This window comes from Gasterosteus aculeatus, chromosome 13, assembly GCF_964276395.1.
Source record: "Gasterosteus aculeatus chromosome 13, fGasAcu3.hap1.1, whole genome shotgun sequence".
NCBI classification, from domain to species: Eukaryota; Metazoa; Chordata; class Actinopteri; order Perciformes; family Gasterosteidae; genus Gasterosteus; species Gasterosteus aculeatus.
The window spans coordinates 1,991,061-2,006,233 of record NC_135701.1 but is presented as its reverse complement, the minus strand read 5'-3'; the positions used below and the strand labels follow the sequence as shown (position 1 = coordinate 2,006,233).

The 15,173-nt window shown below is 44.0% G+C and overlaps 1 protein-coding gene across 8 annotated transcripts; it reads left to right on the top strand.

The window, feature by feature from the left end:
• Positions 1 to 258: 258 nt before the first annotated feature.
• lhx2b (LIM homeobox 2b) lies at positions 259 to 10,583 on the top strand. 8 transcript variants are annotated; one of them, XM_040196358.2, is made up of 7 exons: positions 430 to 1,154; positions 1,234 to 1,780; positions 2,150 to 2,312; positions 3,581 to 3,783; positions 4,252 to 4,622; positions 7,222 to 7,427; positions 9,874 to 10,583. In XM_040196358.2, exons 3-7 carry the CDS (start codon positions 2,193 to 2,195, stop codon positions 10,162 to 10,164), a joined length of 1,191 nt encoding a protein of 396 aa, XP_040052292.1. In that variant the 5' UTR covers positions 430 to 1,154; positions 1,234 to 1,780; positions 2,150 to 2,192; the 3' UTR covers positions 10,165 to 10,583. The 8 variants fall into 8 exon arrangements, with proteins under 8 accessions (XP_040052293.1, XP_040052292.1, XP_077943475.1 ...); XM_078087350.1 differs by having other exon boundaries at positions 882 to 1,154; positions 4,255 to 4,622; XM_040196359.2 differs by lacking the exon at positions 1,234 to 1,780 and having other exon boundaries at positions 259 to 1,154.
• Positions 10,584 to 15,173: the final 4,590 nt, after the last annotated feature.

Below are 15,173 nucleotides of genomic sequence, written 5' to 3'. Positions count from 1 at the left end.
AATCAGAAGCAGACACATTACAGGTAAACATTTCTGGACGAATTTCGTTTGGAATAATGTAAAAAAAAAAACTATTTGACTGGACCACAGTTTTTCTACAACAAAAGCACAAAAAGGTGTGATAACGTCTTTTGTGCGAGATGAAACCTCCTCCGGTCCACACGCCCCCCCCCCCCCCCCCCCTCTCTCTCTCTCTCTCTCTCTCTCTCTCTCTCTCTCTGCGATGACGAAGTCCGCGTTCTCCTCCCAATTAAGAGCACAGAGCTAATTAGAATGAGCGGATCCGGGATCAGTTGAGCAGCCCCGCGCTGCTGCTGCTGCTGCGTGCCGGGCGGACAGGGCCGAAGCCGCTGGGCTTTGGGTGACACCGGATGACAAGAGTGCGGCTCGGGAGAAGGATAAAAACAGGATGCGTGATGGAGAAGACACCAGCTGGAGCCAAAAGGGATCCGAGCGCATTAACACCGAGTTGAACAATCCCACTGATGATAATACAACGGTCTGATCCACGTCGTTCCTCGGTGGGATTTAAATGCCACTGAGCGCGGCTACTAAACACGGATGAAGGGCCTCGCCTCTCGACCCTTTAAAAATACATCAAATAAATATTTTCATGAATTTTGACTTCAAAGTAGCACAATTTACCTTGACTCATGTCGATATTGAATATAGGTCAATGTGAAATGGCAGGGGTTAATTAAAGTTGTGGCTAAATGAACAATAACGACTCAGGGGGGAGATCTTAACTTGCTGTCTTTTGAGGCGGCTGTTGTTGAACGCTTTCAAACAAATAAACTTAAAACTATTTAAAGGGGATTTAAAAGTGAAACGCTGTGTCTTTTCTTTCGGTGGCTGATTTGAGAGACTGCGTGCCGCTGCAGGGTCGGGGCAGAGCCCCTTGGTGCCATGGAGGGTCTGTGGGCAGCAACAGCGCGCGGCTGTGTGGAACCCTGCCTGTGCGTCACATGAGTCAAGGTCCCAGCGGAGCAGCCCGACAGCTCCAACGGCTCCAACAGCTCCAACGGCTCCGAGGACTGACTCGCTGTGCTGCCCGGACACTTCGTCCCTTCCTTTAAAAGTGGCCGTGGCACACACGAGGTCGGCCGGTGATCGGTGCGTTATGGAGGCAGAGGCGCAACAACTTTTCCAGAAAGGTTTGTAAAAAGTCTCTCCGAACAGTTTTGTGGCGGCGCAGTAGCCAATGAACATAAATGGTACGTGGTGACGCAACAGGGCCCCGTTGATAAGGAGCAGAGAGTCCAACCGGGACTTGAGAAGGAGGAACGCGCGTGGGGGGCCAGCAAATACTCGCCTATCATCAGTCAACGTAAAGCCAACTCCGCCTCTTCTGCTGTTACGCACATGTATGCAGGCTTCCTGGCCAACGACTAAACATTCACCAAACAGACTACTGTGCAGGAAAAGCGCTTCTCCATGACGCCCGGTCGGATTCTATAAAGCAAAGCGCTGTGTTTTCATTTTTTTTTCCCCCTGCAAAATAAAAGTCGTTTCAGCGTCATAACTCCGCTGCTGCAGCATCAACTTGGACCGCTGAGCCGCGAGGAGGGAGGAACGCTGACAGCTTTTTGGGGACATATCTTTTTGGTTCTTTCTGACTGTGTGATGCGTTAGGCAGTGCCAGTCGCACTGAGATGCGTCTTATTCAGCAGTAAAAAGGAAGACATTTGGCCAGTGCCCTGCAGACTGACAAAACCCTGAAACATTACTCCCGGAGAGAAGGAAGCATCGGGGAATCCATGCAGCGCGGCTTCCATAGTTGGTATGTTTATTCATCGTAAATAGAAAGGACAATATTCAAAGAGCAATTGGCGGTGAGAAAGAAGTAACATCGTACCTGAGAGAATTCTGATTCCAGAATCAATCAGAGAAACGAAATATCCGCGCTTATTTCTAAATTAATCAGCGTGTTAATATTGGGAGCTGCAGAGATTCAGATGACGGTTTCCATTGGCAGATGAGACGTAGTGTGGAGAACACGTGTCCAATTTTTTCCTCAGATTTTTTCCTCCCTAGTCTGGATTTGCACTTGTCACGGCAAGAAAGGAAAACCTTTTTTTTTTTTTAAACAAGAATTTTGAGTGGCGTATTTGCGCACATTGTTGCCTCTGATGGACATCTTGGGTTGCAGATCCGAAGAGAACAGTTATAATATCCTCTCCTCTGCGGCAACGATGCTTTTCCATGGCCTCCCTGGAGGCGACGTGCACGGCGTGGTGGAGGAAATGGACCGGAGAGGAAAGAGCGAGTCAGCAGCCATCAGCTCGAGCATCGATATGGGGGAAACGGAGACGGTAGGACCCTCCATCTGGCCCTCCCGGGCTCGTTAGCGCAGGCAGCATGGCAGCTCGCACGCGTGTGACAGTGGCTGCACTCTTACAGCTCCAAGCACCGTGATTCACTTCTGAACGCTTTGTACTTCACATTGACGCCGAAAAAGCAGCCAACAAAAGCCCCAGCACGTTTCTGCATCTCAAACTTGCTCCACGAGGCTATTGTGATTACTTCCCTGCCAGTGTGTACTCTAAACTTGCACTGGTACCACAGAAGCTCCAAATAGACCCACAGTCGAAAAGGCCCTGGCTTTTTTTCACACAGAGAGAGAAATGTATCTTTTATACATAAGAATTCGCTTATTTAATTGTGCCTTCACGAACACGAAGAACACAGCGCTTATTCAGAGCAAAAGCAAAAATAAGTATTTCAACAGAGCCTTCTCACTGATTGATAAGTAAAAAATTAAAACCTAAAGAAAAATAACCAAAAAGTACCTTTTGCTAAATATTTTGTTTTATTTTTTATTTAGGAAACATTTGTAACAATTTAATTATGTATTAATACTAAAGTAATTCTAGAATGAGCAGCAAGGAAACCACAATAAGAAAAGATAGGATGGAGAAATCATTTTGTATTCTGTTTACATCTTCTGTTGGTAATTATTTGTGGACGGTGCGCGCGTGCATGAACTTGATTGTATCTATTTTGCAAAATCATAACGCTGTCTTAGTTATAGCACCTGTAATAGACATATATTGTTTCCAGGAAACAACTCCCCATATATGTCACTGATACGTATCATTAACTCATATTACACAATGTGTACATTTTGTTGGATGTTAAAAGGTCTTTTTGTTTTCTATTAATCTGCCGCTGGGACTCGGAAATAATAAGAAATGTCACGAATCAGAAATATGACAGCGGCCTTATCGTTGCTGTTTATTTTAATTCTCGGAGCGGAGTTTGTATTCTTCAAACAAGTTTCTATTTTAATATCATACTAAATTTGGTGCCCAGTATTATCGAGGTTGTTGTTGAAAATGCAATTTGCAATTTAAACTTAATGTTATTTCTTAAAAAAAAAATAATAATCCTAAATCCTCCCACTCGTGGTGTCTGTGCCCCCCCTCCCACGGATAAATAAAATGATCCTCGGCCTTATTCTTATTGAGTATGCTACGTTATGTCCACGTTCGGACATAACGTAACGTTGCACGTGCATGTGTTCCCACATCGTGTCCCTGACGCCGCGCGTCCTCGCGCCTCTCTCCTTGTTGGCCTGCAGTCCGTGCCGTGTATGAGCAGCGAGCGCGTGGCTCTGTGCGCGGGCTGTGGGAGGAAGATCTCGGACCGCTACTACCTGCTGGCCGTGGACAAACAGTGGCACATGCGCTGCCTCAAGTGCTGCGAGTGTAAACTCAACCTGGAGTCCGAGCTCACCTGCTTCAGCAAGGACGGCAGCATCTACTGCAAGGAGGACTACTACAGGTACGCGTGCACCTATGACCCCACGGGGTGCTTTCAAATAATGCCAACGCAAAACGACGTCAACACAAAGAGGATTCTACATTTGTCTATAAAAACAGCTTTAATGTAAGAAAAATTCAACGAAGTTTCATCATCTCTGTCTCGAAGCGTGTTTGTAAAATATTTTGCACAACTGACAGCTAGTAGTTAGTAGCATAGTGTATCATTTATATTTATCCAGACGGTTCCAATGAAATCCACGTGCTCCGCTCACACATTGACACGCGGAAAGAAAACACAAAGTAAATGGGATTGGTTAAACTAACAGTGTCAGGTTCAAATTCAAATTGTACTCAAATTTGCAATTCTGCAAAAAATTGATGCAGACTGTCAGAACAACTTTAACGTTTAACGTGGACTGTTTTTGTGCGCGTACATGTCGGGGAGCCGCGCGTCCAGCCCCTCATGAGGTGTCTGTGTTGTCCGCAGAAGATTTTCGGTGCAGAGATGCGCTCGGTGCCACCTGGGGATCTCAGCCTCGGAGATGGTGATGCGGGCCCGAGACCTGGTCTACCACCTCAACTGCTTCACGTGCACCTCGTGCAGCAAGATGCTCACCACCGGGGACCACTTTGGCATGAAGGACAGTCTGGTGTACTGTCGGCTGCACTTTGAGACTCTCATCCAGGGAGAATATCAGACTCACTTTAACCACGCGGATGTGGTCCCGCACAAAGGCCTGGGCCCGGCCAACACGCTCGGACTATCCTACTTCAACGGCGTGGGGACGGTGCAGAAAGGCCGGCCCAGGAAGAGGAAGAGCCCCGGGCCGGGCGCAGAGCTGGCGGCTTATAACGCAGGTAAGAAGGGCTGCAGCGAGACCCGTGCAGGTCAGAAATAATGCATATCGTGCAGGAATGTGTCGTGTTTCGTTGCTGGTTTTACCTCGTTAACAATTATTCAAGGGCGACAACTTAGAAGAGAAAAATCGACAAAAAGAAGCAGCGCTGTCATCGTAAACGTCGCTCCCTGGTTTTATTTAACAGCACGAGCTGATTGAGAGCGACAGCTTCCAATAATCAAACTTAAGAACTTTAGTAAATAGGATTCATACAGGGAGTTTATAAGGACTCCATCATAACTTTACCACTTACCGGCATGCACAGCTTTAAACGCGTTATGGGCCTCGACTATAACTATATATATACTATACTATAACCCTAACCCTATATATTCTACATAGATATAGATTTATATATCTATCTCTCTCTCACTATATATATATTTATTTATATTAACACAAAATGAATATATATAAATATATATACATATATGTATCTCTCTCTGGTATATATATATATATATATATATATATACCAGAGAGAGATACATATATATATATATATATATATATATATATATATATATATATATATATATATATTATACATGTGTTTATATGTGTGTGTGTTAGTGTTCAGAGAATACAAATATAAATATATATATATATATATACGTGTGTGTGTGTGTGTGTGTGTGTGTGTAGGTTTAGTATTGTGCAAAATTTTGAGTGCAGCATTAATCTTTTTTCTTAAAGTTCTTCCCATTGGAAGTGAGTTCTTACCGATAATGATGTGTGATGGGCGAGAATCTTCCACTGATAGTCGGTATAGTTTCATTCATTGAGCTAAACATTTCTGTCAGAAACAACAGCGGCATGTTCACGATGAGGCCAAACATTGTGCATGAATAAGCCTGCAATGGCCACTAATACACAAAGAGAACAGCATGCAGGCCAAGTGAGGCCAGGGAGGACAAAACCACGCAGGCGAACTGAGACAGAACAAAAGTGTTCTAGGCGAACTGTCATGTGAGATAGAAAGCGGTCAATCTGCTATGAAACCTGTTTTAATGTTCTGGGATTTGCTTTCACCCTCTTCTACTTCTTAGACCCCATGAACACACACACACACACACACACACACACACACACTGCAGCCTTTCATTGGGACTGGGTCAGACTGGGTGTGTGCAGAGATCAATGTGACGGGATGAATTACTCACTGGAGCAGGCAGCAATATGAGAAGTTTCTGAACAAGCTTTGGGGATCTCACGTTTGTTTTTTTGACTTGATTCATTTTTCTAATTATTCACAAAAGAAGATAGTTAATCGCAAACAAAGTTCTTCCATCAATAAACTGCAACAGGTGAAATAGTTACACTCCCACTGGTTTCCAATGCAACAGAGCTTCTTTCCTTTAGTTTCCCACCCGAAGCAAGTGATTCTTCTTTAGAATACACAAAGTAATGCTGCCTCTTAAATGCTGCCACCTTTTGTTTTTTTCTGATACTGATAATCATTTAGTTGGTTGGTGTTGGACTTTTTATGAATAAATTACAGGCCTTCTGAACACAATATTACATCACGGAGCTACAAAGAAGAACGAACACGTTCTTACTCTGAAGCAGCCGGTGTATCTTTTTGTTATCATGCGTATTTAGTAAAGAAACTAAAGTAAATGACACCAAAGCAGAATGAGGGGAGTGAAGAGGCAGAGCGCCCTCTTCTGTTTGCTGCCAGAAACAACATCCACGCGTCACCTGAGCGCTCTGGTGAGAGCATTAGGCCACCTGCAGCAGCCCGCAGCGCTCACGCGGTACATAGAGCGAGAGCAAGACGTTGTGTGTGACAACCAGGACACAAGCAGGAAACAAGCAGCTTTTTGTTCGAGTGCTGCAACATATGCTTTGGCCAGAAAGCAGCATTTGTTCTGCCTGGTGCGTATGGGCTAATTAAGTGAGGTGTTATTCTGATGGTTTTCACTCACTTCATATTCATCGTTTGCGTTTTGATATTGACGACGAACTGTTATGCATGAAGCAACACTTTGGATATTGCCAAGAAACGTGCAGACTGGGACACGTACATGTGTGTGTGTGTGTGTCTGTCTGTGTGAGAGAGAGAGTGTGTGCGTGTGTGTGCTGAAGCCAGGCTAGCACCTCCTCCCAGGATAGAAGGAAATGTAGACAGGGACGGACAGACAGACGAGGTGCGGAGAGGAGGAGGATCTGCAGCTGGAAGAAAACAGCTGTCATGTCACGGTGTCTCCTTGGATCACATTGCGTTCATAGATTTAAATGAAGAAGGGAATGTAGATTGAAATAACAACATTTTTTACATTTGTAAAAAACAACACGCACAATAATAGCAGAAAATGAAGAAACAGTTATTGCTAAACCTTTTCTTTTAGATATTTGCGATGCACCGATCTCATACACGCTTGGTACTCACTAAGTTTGAAATGCAGAACATTATTTCTATGCGCCCAATTTATTGCTGCATCTATACTCTTACGGATTGAATGGTCAATGATTACTGGGGTCATGAGATGATGACAGCAGGAAAGAGAGGACAATGTCTAACCGGCTCTTCTCATTTGTCTCCTGCTGGCTCGCAGCGCTGAGCTGCAACGAGAACGACGGCGAGTCCATGGACCGGGACTCACAGTACAGCTCCAGCCAGAAGACCAAGCGCATGCGGACGTCCTTCAAGCACCACCAGCTGAGGACCATGAAGTCCTACTTTGCCATCAATCACAACCCAGACGCCAAGGACCTCAAGCAGCTCGCCCAGAAGACCGGTCTCACCAAGCGGGTCTTGCAGGTAACCACAACAGCTACAGCGCCGTTTTCCTCTACTCAGGGAGGGACAAATGACAACAAGGGTGCAGGAATTCTACTGATTTCCAAATGCAAATGTCAAATAAAGGAAGAGAAAGAAGCCATTTCAAGATACTGCTGTTTGCCGTGAAAAGTTTAAAGGCCGAGATGAACACAAACAACAAGGAATTCTTGCTTTACATTCTAGCAAAACCACATCCAAGTCCTCATTCGATCACAGAATGAGAAATACATTTGAAAAGCTGCTTTGAAAAGCAGGAGATTTTAACATTTTCTCACCGATAGAAAACGTGCTAAAAGTAAAATGTGTCTTGCAAACAAAACAAATTGCATTCTACTTCAGTGGACGATGTGAAGTTATGATGAGGATTGAGGGATGAAAATCCAAAAGCTCTGTAGTACATGCGAAGAAACAGGAAGCAGAACGTTTGATTTCCACAAAAGAAGACATCAAATTATCTGGGGGACTGAGAAGAAGAAAAATGGGACAAAGAGGTTTCTGAATCAAATTTTTCCTGAGAAAAAAAAAAAAAAAGGCTCATCCCGCTGCTTTAATTAACGCTTGCAGAAAACAAAGCAGTCGTTTTGCTTTGATGCGTTGGAGTTTTTATGCGTGTTTTTCCGGCTGAAGCGCCGCGCTCCCATGGCTCCGTCATGATTCCAGCGCTAACACGCTCCAGCACTCGGCTCAGACAACACTCGCCGCATCTCAGATACTCCTTTATGTGAAAAAAACAGGCCAAAGATTAAGTGTAAAACTGAAAATGATCAGGGCACAATGAGGAGCAGGCTGCTCGTGGTAAAATGGGGTGCAGGGCCCTCTTGAGAGGGTTCAGGGGGTCGTCGGCAAAATAAGGAAGAAACCATTCATTTCAAGGCCGTTGCAAATAGGAATCTAATGATGAAATAATAGGTACTTTTATTCCAATACACACTTTGTTGTGTTTTTTTTTCATGACGAGCCCTGGTGTTCTTCTTCTCTTCTTCTTCTTTCATTAATTACAGTGTGAGCATCTGCAAACAGACTCAAACCAGACACAAGGCCCCGCTCACCTCTGTGCGCTCTGAGCCACAGCGCTCTGTGGAATATTTCATTCTCATTGGTCAGTGATGGCATTCAAAGGTCTGCTCATTTCGGAATAACAATTTTTTTATGGACTCTGATTTCCATACACAGCGAGACAATTCATTTTTTTGTCGAAAGAACACCATTATTTTGAAATAAAAAATTTGGCTCAGCGGAGAACAGGGTGGTCTTTGAATCGGAGGATCGGCGGTTCGATCCCCGGCTTTGCTTCTCCAAAGACACTTAACCTTGCTCCCACTATTTACACACCGGAGCCTACTAGTTACTCATGGGCATGGTAGCTCCTGTCATCAGTGTATACATGGGTGTAGTAGAAAAAGGTTGGAGAGAATGGGGGTCGGGTTTGGTTCATACTGTTTATGATTTCTCATTGCATCTAAAAATGTCTCATATTAGTTTTCATATTTACGGTCCATGGTTTGTTCAAGTTTAGGCCCGGTACGTCTGGATATGGTCCGGCTTAAGTAAATATAGATCCACAAGCAGTAGCTCTGTGTTCTACATCAACCTCACTTCCTCCTCTTCCCATAGTGTATGACAGTTGACAGTGCCCAGTCTTTTGCGTAATGCTTTTGTAGCTGCAGCAGGTGTGGGTTGAAAATTCTCTTATTTACCCTTTACCCATAATGCCGTGGACATGATTGAATGAACCAATGTGCAGAAATCAAAACGGTCATTAGTGTAAATATAAAGCTACGTCTTATTAGAGCATACACGTTGTTTCCACCCCTTATTCATTTTACCACAGTACCCCAAAAATCTGATAGATGACTTGAAACACGCTTGAGGTATAGTAAGTTAATCCATAAGAGTCCGCATTCATTAGTGCCACTTGTATCGTTGATATGTGCACGTGATGTACTGTGTGTGCACCGTGTGGGAGATAGACTGGGATCAATACCTGGGTGGAAGTGCATGTAACATGGTGCTTGAGAAAAGGGTTGGCGGCTTTACACTGCATTTTCAACCCCTGGTTTTTACATTCCGCCCGGGCAGCAGTCAGGGGTCGGGTGTCTTGCTCAGGGACACTTCGACATGGGACATGGAGCAGCCGGGGTTCGACCTGCCAACCTTGTGGTTCCCGGCCCACCCTCTTTACTCTTTACACGCGGCACCGTTGTAGAAGAATCTTCTAACTGCACTGAGCTCAACAAATGGTGGAGATGTTTCACCGGCAGATCAAACACAAAGTCTCCGGATAGATGGAAAAGTCACAAACCTGAGCCTTTAACATCGCCGCTAAATGCTTTTTAGATGCTCATTTAAAGAAGCTAACACGAGCACAAAATCAGAAGTGATTAATCACACTGACAGGATGGATTTTGTTCTTTTGCTCCCTCAGGTCTGGTTCCAAAATGCTCGGGCCAAATTCAGGAGGAACCTGCTGCGGCAGGAGAGCACCGGAGGGGACAAGGCGTCGGACGGCTCCACGCTGCAGGGCGGGACGCCGTCGGGCCCGGCCTCCGAGATCTCCAACGCTTCCATGAGCCCCTCCAGCACCCCCACCACCCTGACAGACTTGACCAACCCCACCATGCCCACCGTCACCTCCGTGCTCACCTCGGTGCCGGGGGGCATGGATGTCCACGAGTGCCGGAGCCCGTCACAGACCACGCTGACCAGCCTCTTCTGATGGCCGGAGAGCACCGCTCCCCACCCCCACCCCCCGCCTCACCCCGTCACCTCTGCTCCACCCTACTGGATCTAGAACTGTTTCCTCCTTTGAATAGAAAAGAGAAGGTAACGGACGCATTGAGAAAAGATATCATTTGGCTGCGAGCGCCTGAGAGACTATCGGCATAGCGAGGCGGCCGGGCCTTAAAGTCGGAGCAGTTGACGTTATTTTGATGTTGTTGTCTTTTGAGAACTGAGGAGGCTTGATTTGCATTTTTCAATGTTTACAGAAAGAGGCTGCGGGAAAAAAGAAACTGCTTAATTTTGAACTCATTCATTTTTCCAGCACAGTATTTATGTTGTTGTACAAGAGTCACTGTTAGAAGGATTGTAACGAATCTTTTTTGAAAAATGTGAGATTAAACACAGGTTACAATATCCACCGAGTGCCATGTGCCTTACAGTCCTTCCGCTCTGAACTCCTCTCACAAGTTGAGCCCGATTGGACAGCGACGTTAACGTTGGGAGAGTGTGTGCTTGTGTGCGCGTGTGTGTGTGTGCTTTGTTTTGCCCCATTTAGTTTGTGTGTCTGCACATCTGTAGTTTATTGCTAAACATTCCACTTAAATTTCAAATGGTGAGTGGTGAAATCTGAAGAGGTAATTATGAATAATAGAGAATTTATTGACTCCACTTTGGCCAATCTTAAGGTATTTACACACCGCAAGCGTTTTTTTTTTGCATTTGTAGCGCACAACATATTTTAACGACATAATTTATGTTGCTTTTGTCATGAAAACTTTATAACACAAAATTTAGCAGCATATTTTGTTTTTACCGAATTAGTTTTCTTTTTGTTCAGCTTTTGCTAAACAAATAAAGACACGAACTCATCAGGTTGTGTAGAACAGGTTGTGTCATTAAAGGTGCAACGCAGACTCTGTAATCCGAACCAAGGCGGCCACTTTTATCCCCCTCTTCCACTTTGACAAAGGCAGTGCATCCACTCCTTTCGTTATTATCTTTCACAATAAAAGCCCATAACATATAATAATCTCAGGCGAGTAGTTTACCTTTTAGTGTCCTTCATCATCGGCATAATGGCCTTAATTAAGCAGACTTGAAAGCTGCTTTAAATGAGGAGAGAATATATTCTTTTAATTGAATACTTTGTTAGCCAAACACATGCAGGTCAACCATGACAGTGACATTTCAGATATGGATCTTACTTTTTTATCCTCATTATCAGGTCATTATTCGGCTTTCAAGAGTCAATCAACTGTGATCCAGGCTCTTGCTTTAGTTTGCACGAGAATACACGTTACAATAATACTAACTTAGCTCTTCTTACCTGTGAAATAGACGGAAACATTATCTCTGAAGCAAGTGAGAAATATCTTTTGTTGTGGTGTCTATAAATTCAAGAGGAGCTTTCATTGGTAGTAAAATGAAGTGGAATTGTCGCATGTTAACGAGCAACCTTGAGGTTTGTGAAGGTGGAGAAGAGCTGCCCACATCCCGTAGAACATTTAGTGTTGTATACACAAAGAGTTGCATTTCTCTAATTGGTGGTAATGGGACGCCTTTAAAGCGGAAACGACTCTACATCCATCCTTAGGATTCCCATCCATGGGATTTTTCATACATTTCTGCTCTTGGGTCTTGACATTGACAGTCACTGAGATGTTTAATGCATATTTTCCCAATTTTTGTTGTCGGCAGTTAAATGTTTTTCCTACTTCAGTGCGGTGTAAAAAGTAAATCTCGGGAATTGGCGTTTGAAGGGATCTTTCCCAAAAAAATAATATGATCTGCTTCATTTTCTTTCTACGTTCCCCTTTTCTCCTATTTCTTCTTGATCTCGTTGTTTTGCAATGTAATGCAGCATCGTTGTGCTAGAACCCGCCATAACAGCCATCCATCCCAGACAAAAACACCACAAACCTTAATGTAAATGATTGCAGAAAACACTGAATCTCATTAGGATTTGGTGACTGTTTTGTCCTTTTTCTCTTATATTTGTATAACATTTGGATCAATATATACCACTCAAATGCAAACAAGAAGGATAACAGTTTGTTTCATTTCCGTTCTCTCAGATTGTGTGGGCTGGCCGACTTGGCCCTAATGGGTTATCTGTCTTTCCTCAAAATGTTACCGTGTGACGAGTGAGGACGGCAATAACATGTGTATGACACCACACAGAGAACCCGGGCTATGTATATATATATATATATATATATATATATATATATATATATATATATATATATATATACATATATACATATGTATATATTATATTATTCACATTAGCCTCTTTGTCACAGTGAATTAATACATATAAAATAAAAAACACTGGGAACCAGTCAGTCACAGGGATGAGATAGAGACCAACAACCATACACCCACCTACAGGACATTTAGAGTCAACAGTTAATCAAATCCTCAAAGCATGTCCTTGGACTGAGCGAGGAGGCCGGAGTACCCGAAGAGAACCCACGCAGACACAGGGAGAACATGGAAGCTCCACACAGAAAAGCAGCTGGGTGGTTTGGAACCCAGAACCTTCTCGCTGTGAGGGGACAGTTCAAGCCACCAACAACCATCAAAATTCCAAACTGACTGTAGAGGCTAAGCCAACGCTTTAAGCCACTGAGGCATTTTGTCCGGAAACTTAACTGACGCGCCGCCGTTGTACCATGACGGATGAATGAGAGTAATGTAGCCCAGCGATTCCCAAAGTGTGGGCCACGGCCCCCTGGTGGGCCGCGAAGGTACTGCAGGTGGGCCGCAAGAGGTCATTTACAATAAATAAATAAAGTTTTTTAATTTTCAATTTTTAAAAGTTTGAAATTAATATAAAAATATTTATGATGCGGCACATTAGTTATGTGAAACATTAGTTGATGAAGCACAAACAATTTAAACAGACAGATTAATAAAACAATAAGGCTCTCGCTCGAAACGGCTGCTCTTGTCCGCCTGTCGTTATTCAACAAACGGGCCCCCTCTTGTAGTATTAAAGTAAATATACCGCATTTTCCGCACTCCAATGCGCACTTAAAAGTTAATTTTCTCAAAAAACTGGTTGTACACGGCGCTCAAGGCGCTCTGCCAAACATGCCAAAGCTCATCTACGACGGCGAGATGCTGAGCGGCGCTCAAGCGCGTGAGATATGGAGCGGACGCACCTCGCGGCATCGATCGGACCCTGAAAGCAACGTCTCCACCTTACTGTCAAAAAGAACAACAGCGAGCGCGTAGAAAACTCCTTCGAGCGCGAGCAGAGATTTTCCTCGCGAGCAACGAAGTTCACGTTTTGCAAGCGAGCAAATACCTCGCAGAGACAGACTTTTGCTCGCGGATGTTTGATTTTGGTTAAATTCTTAAGGTCATTTAATCATTATGTTTTGATCAGAGTTGTGATTAAAGGTTTGGGTGGTGCACGAAAGATTTTCAGATTTCAAATTTGGCCGCGGCATTCTTGAGTTTGGGATCCGCTGATGTAGCCTTTTTGTTACGTTGCAAACGAGTCCATCTATTTGCCAACTTATTCTTGTCATACGTTCAACATACATCCACCCGTAGCGTAACATGACACTACCGAGCATGCGTTCAAAAACTGCTTTTCCTATCCCATCTGGAAACACCTGCCGAGCCCCCAAAAGGTTCCTACCCTATGTAGGCCCATCAATCAGATCCTGACACACATCATAATGGCTCTTACACTGACTCGTGATCAGTTGACGATGTCATGTGAAACTACAAAATGCCGATGGAGATAAAACTTCCAAAAAGGCATATTTAGTCCTCTACACGATTACACTACCGAAAACTACAACCATGGTGTTGTGGCCACAACTACTTGCTTGATGCCTAAATATGTTTGTGTAGATTTGTGTACATGGGTTAGTTTAAACAACATGGAAAAGGCAAACATTCAAAGCCAGGCAGATCCTCTCCACGGCAGTAAAATACAAAAACTGGCAGCACTGGTCTTCCAATTCATAAAGTTACAGTCATCAACTTCATTAGTGCTCACTGGTCTCAACACTACAGAAGCATGGAAGAAAAAAGAGAGTGTGTTGTAAAGGTTGGCCTTCTCTTCCTTGTTGTGCTTCTTCTTTTTACAGGTTACTGTTGGCAACGTACAGTGCAAGTTCCGACAACATTGAATATGCAACTATTTCTAGAACTATTTCTAAAAAGCATCAACGTAGTACATGGGATGGCTTGAGCTGCTGGTAGGGCTGATTTTGATCAGTGATGTCAGGGCCTTAGCACAGGGCCCCACGTGGCACCTATGGCACTCGTCCTCAGTGTAGGCTTTGGATCAAATCTCACACGTAGGTGATATTTAAAGTCTGGAGGGCCTTGCTGTCATTTAACCCAAATCAGGCAGTTGAACTACCATGAAGGTATGTAACATGGGTAGGTCTCAATATCGGATACTGTGGTAGACAACAGGATGGAAAGGAATCTCCTGGAGACCGCATTGACAACTTTAGTCCAAGACCCAAGTGAACGTCATCATCTAGCAGCAAAAATGGAGATGCACTTTGTCAGATGATGTTTGCTGATGCTCACAAACAGTGGGCGTTGTTTCTTAGTTGACAGTCGCCGGCCATTGGCACCAAGCCTGTGAGAGCGTGGGCACACTATCAAACTAATAAAGACATGTCTCCTCAGACAAAATTGTGAGAGCTTAGCTTATTTATGTGTTTTCCAGGTGATTGGGGGGTTTGAAATACATTGTGTATAACATTTTATCAGTCACAAGGCAGCAACACTTATTACAAAGTCAGAAAAAACTCTAGCCGGCCAACGAGACGTTTGGAGAATTTGTCAAGAGGGACAAGTGCATGTAATTGGGAGAGAAATAAAATGTTTTTTTTTTCAGAAAAATAGGCAAATTAAAAAAATTAAAGTTTCTTTCTCTGCGGCCACGGGTACCAAGTGGAAAAGCATTGGTTGGTTGGGGACCTCTGGGGTTGAGTTTACTCTTGTGGGGCGTGGATGTGTAAT

Coding starts and splice junctions, on each gene's coding strand:
- lhx2b (XM_040196356.2), top strand. CDS start 2,130: ATGGACATCTTGGGTTGCAGATCCGAAGAGAACAGTTATAATATCCTC. Junction 3,784..4,251: donor TGCAAGGAGGACTACTACAG/GTACGCGTGCAC, acceptor TGTTGTCCGCAG/AAGATTTTCGGTGCAGAGAT. Junction 7,428..9,873: donor TCACCAAGCGGGTCTTGCAG/GTAACCACAACA, acceptor TTGCTCCCTCAG/GTCTGGTTCCAAAATGCTCG.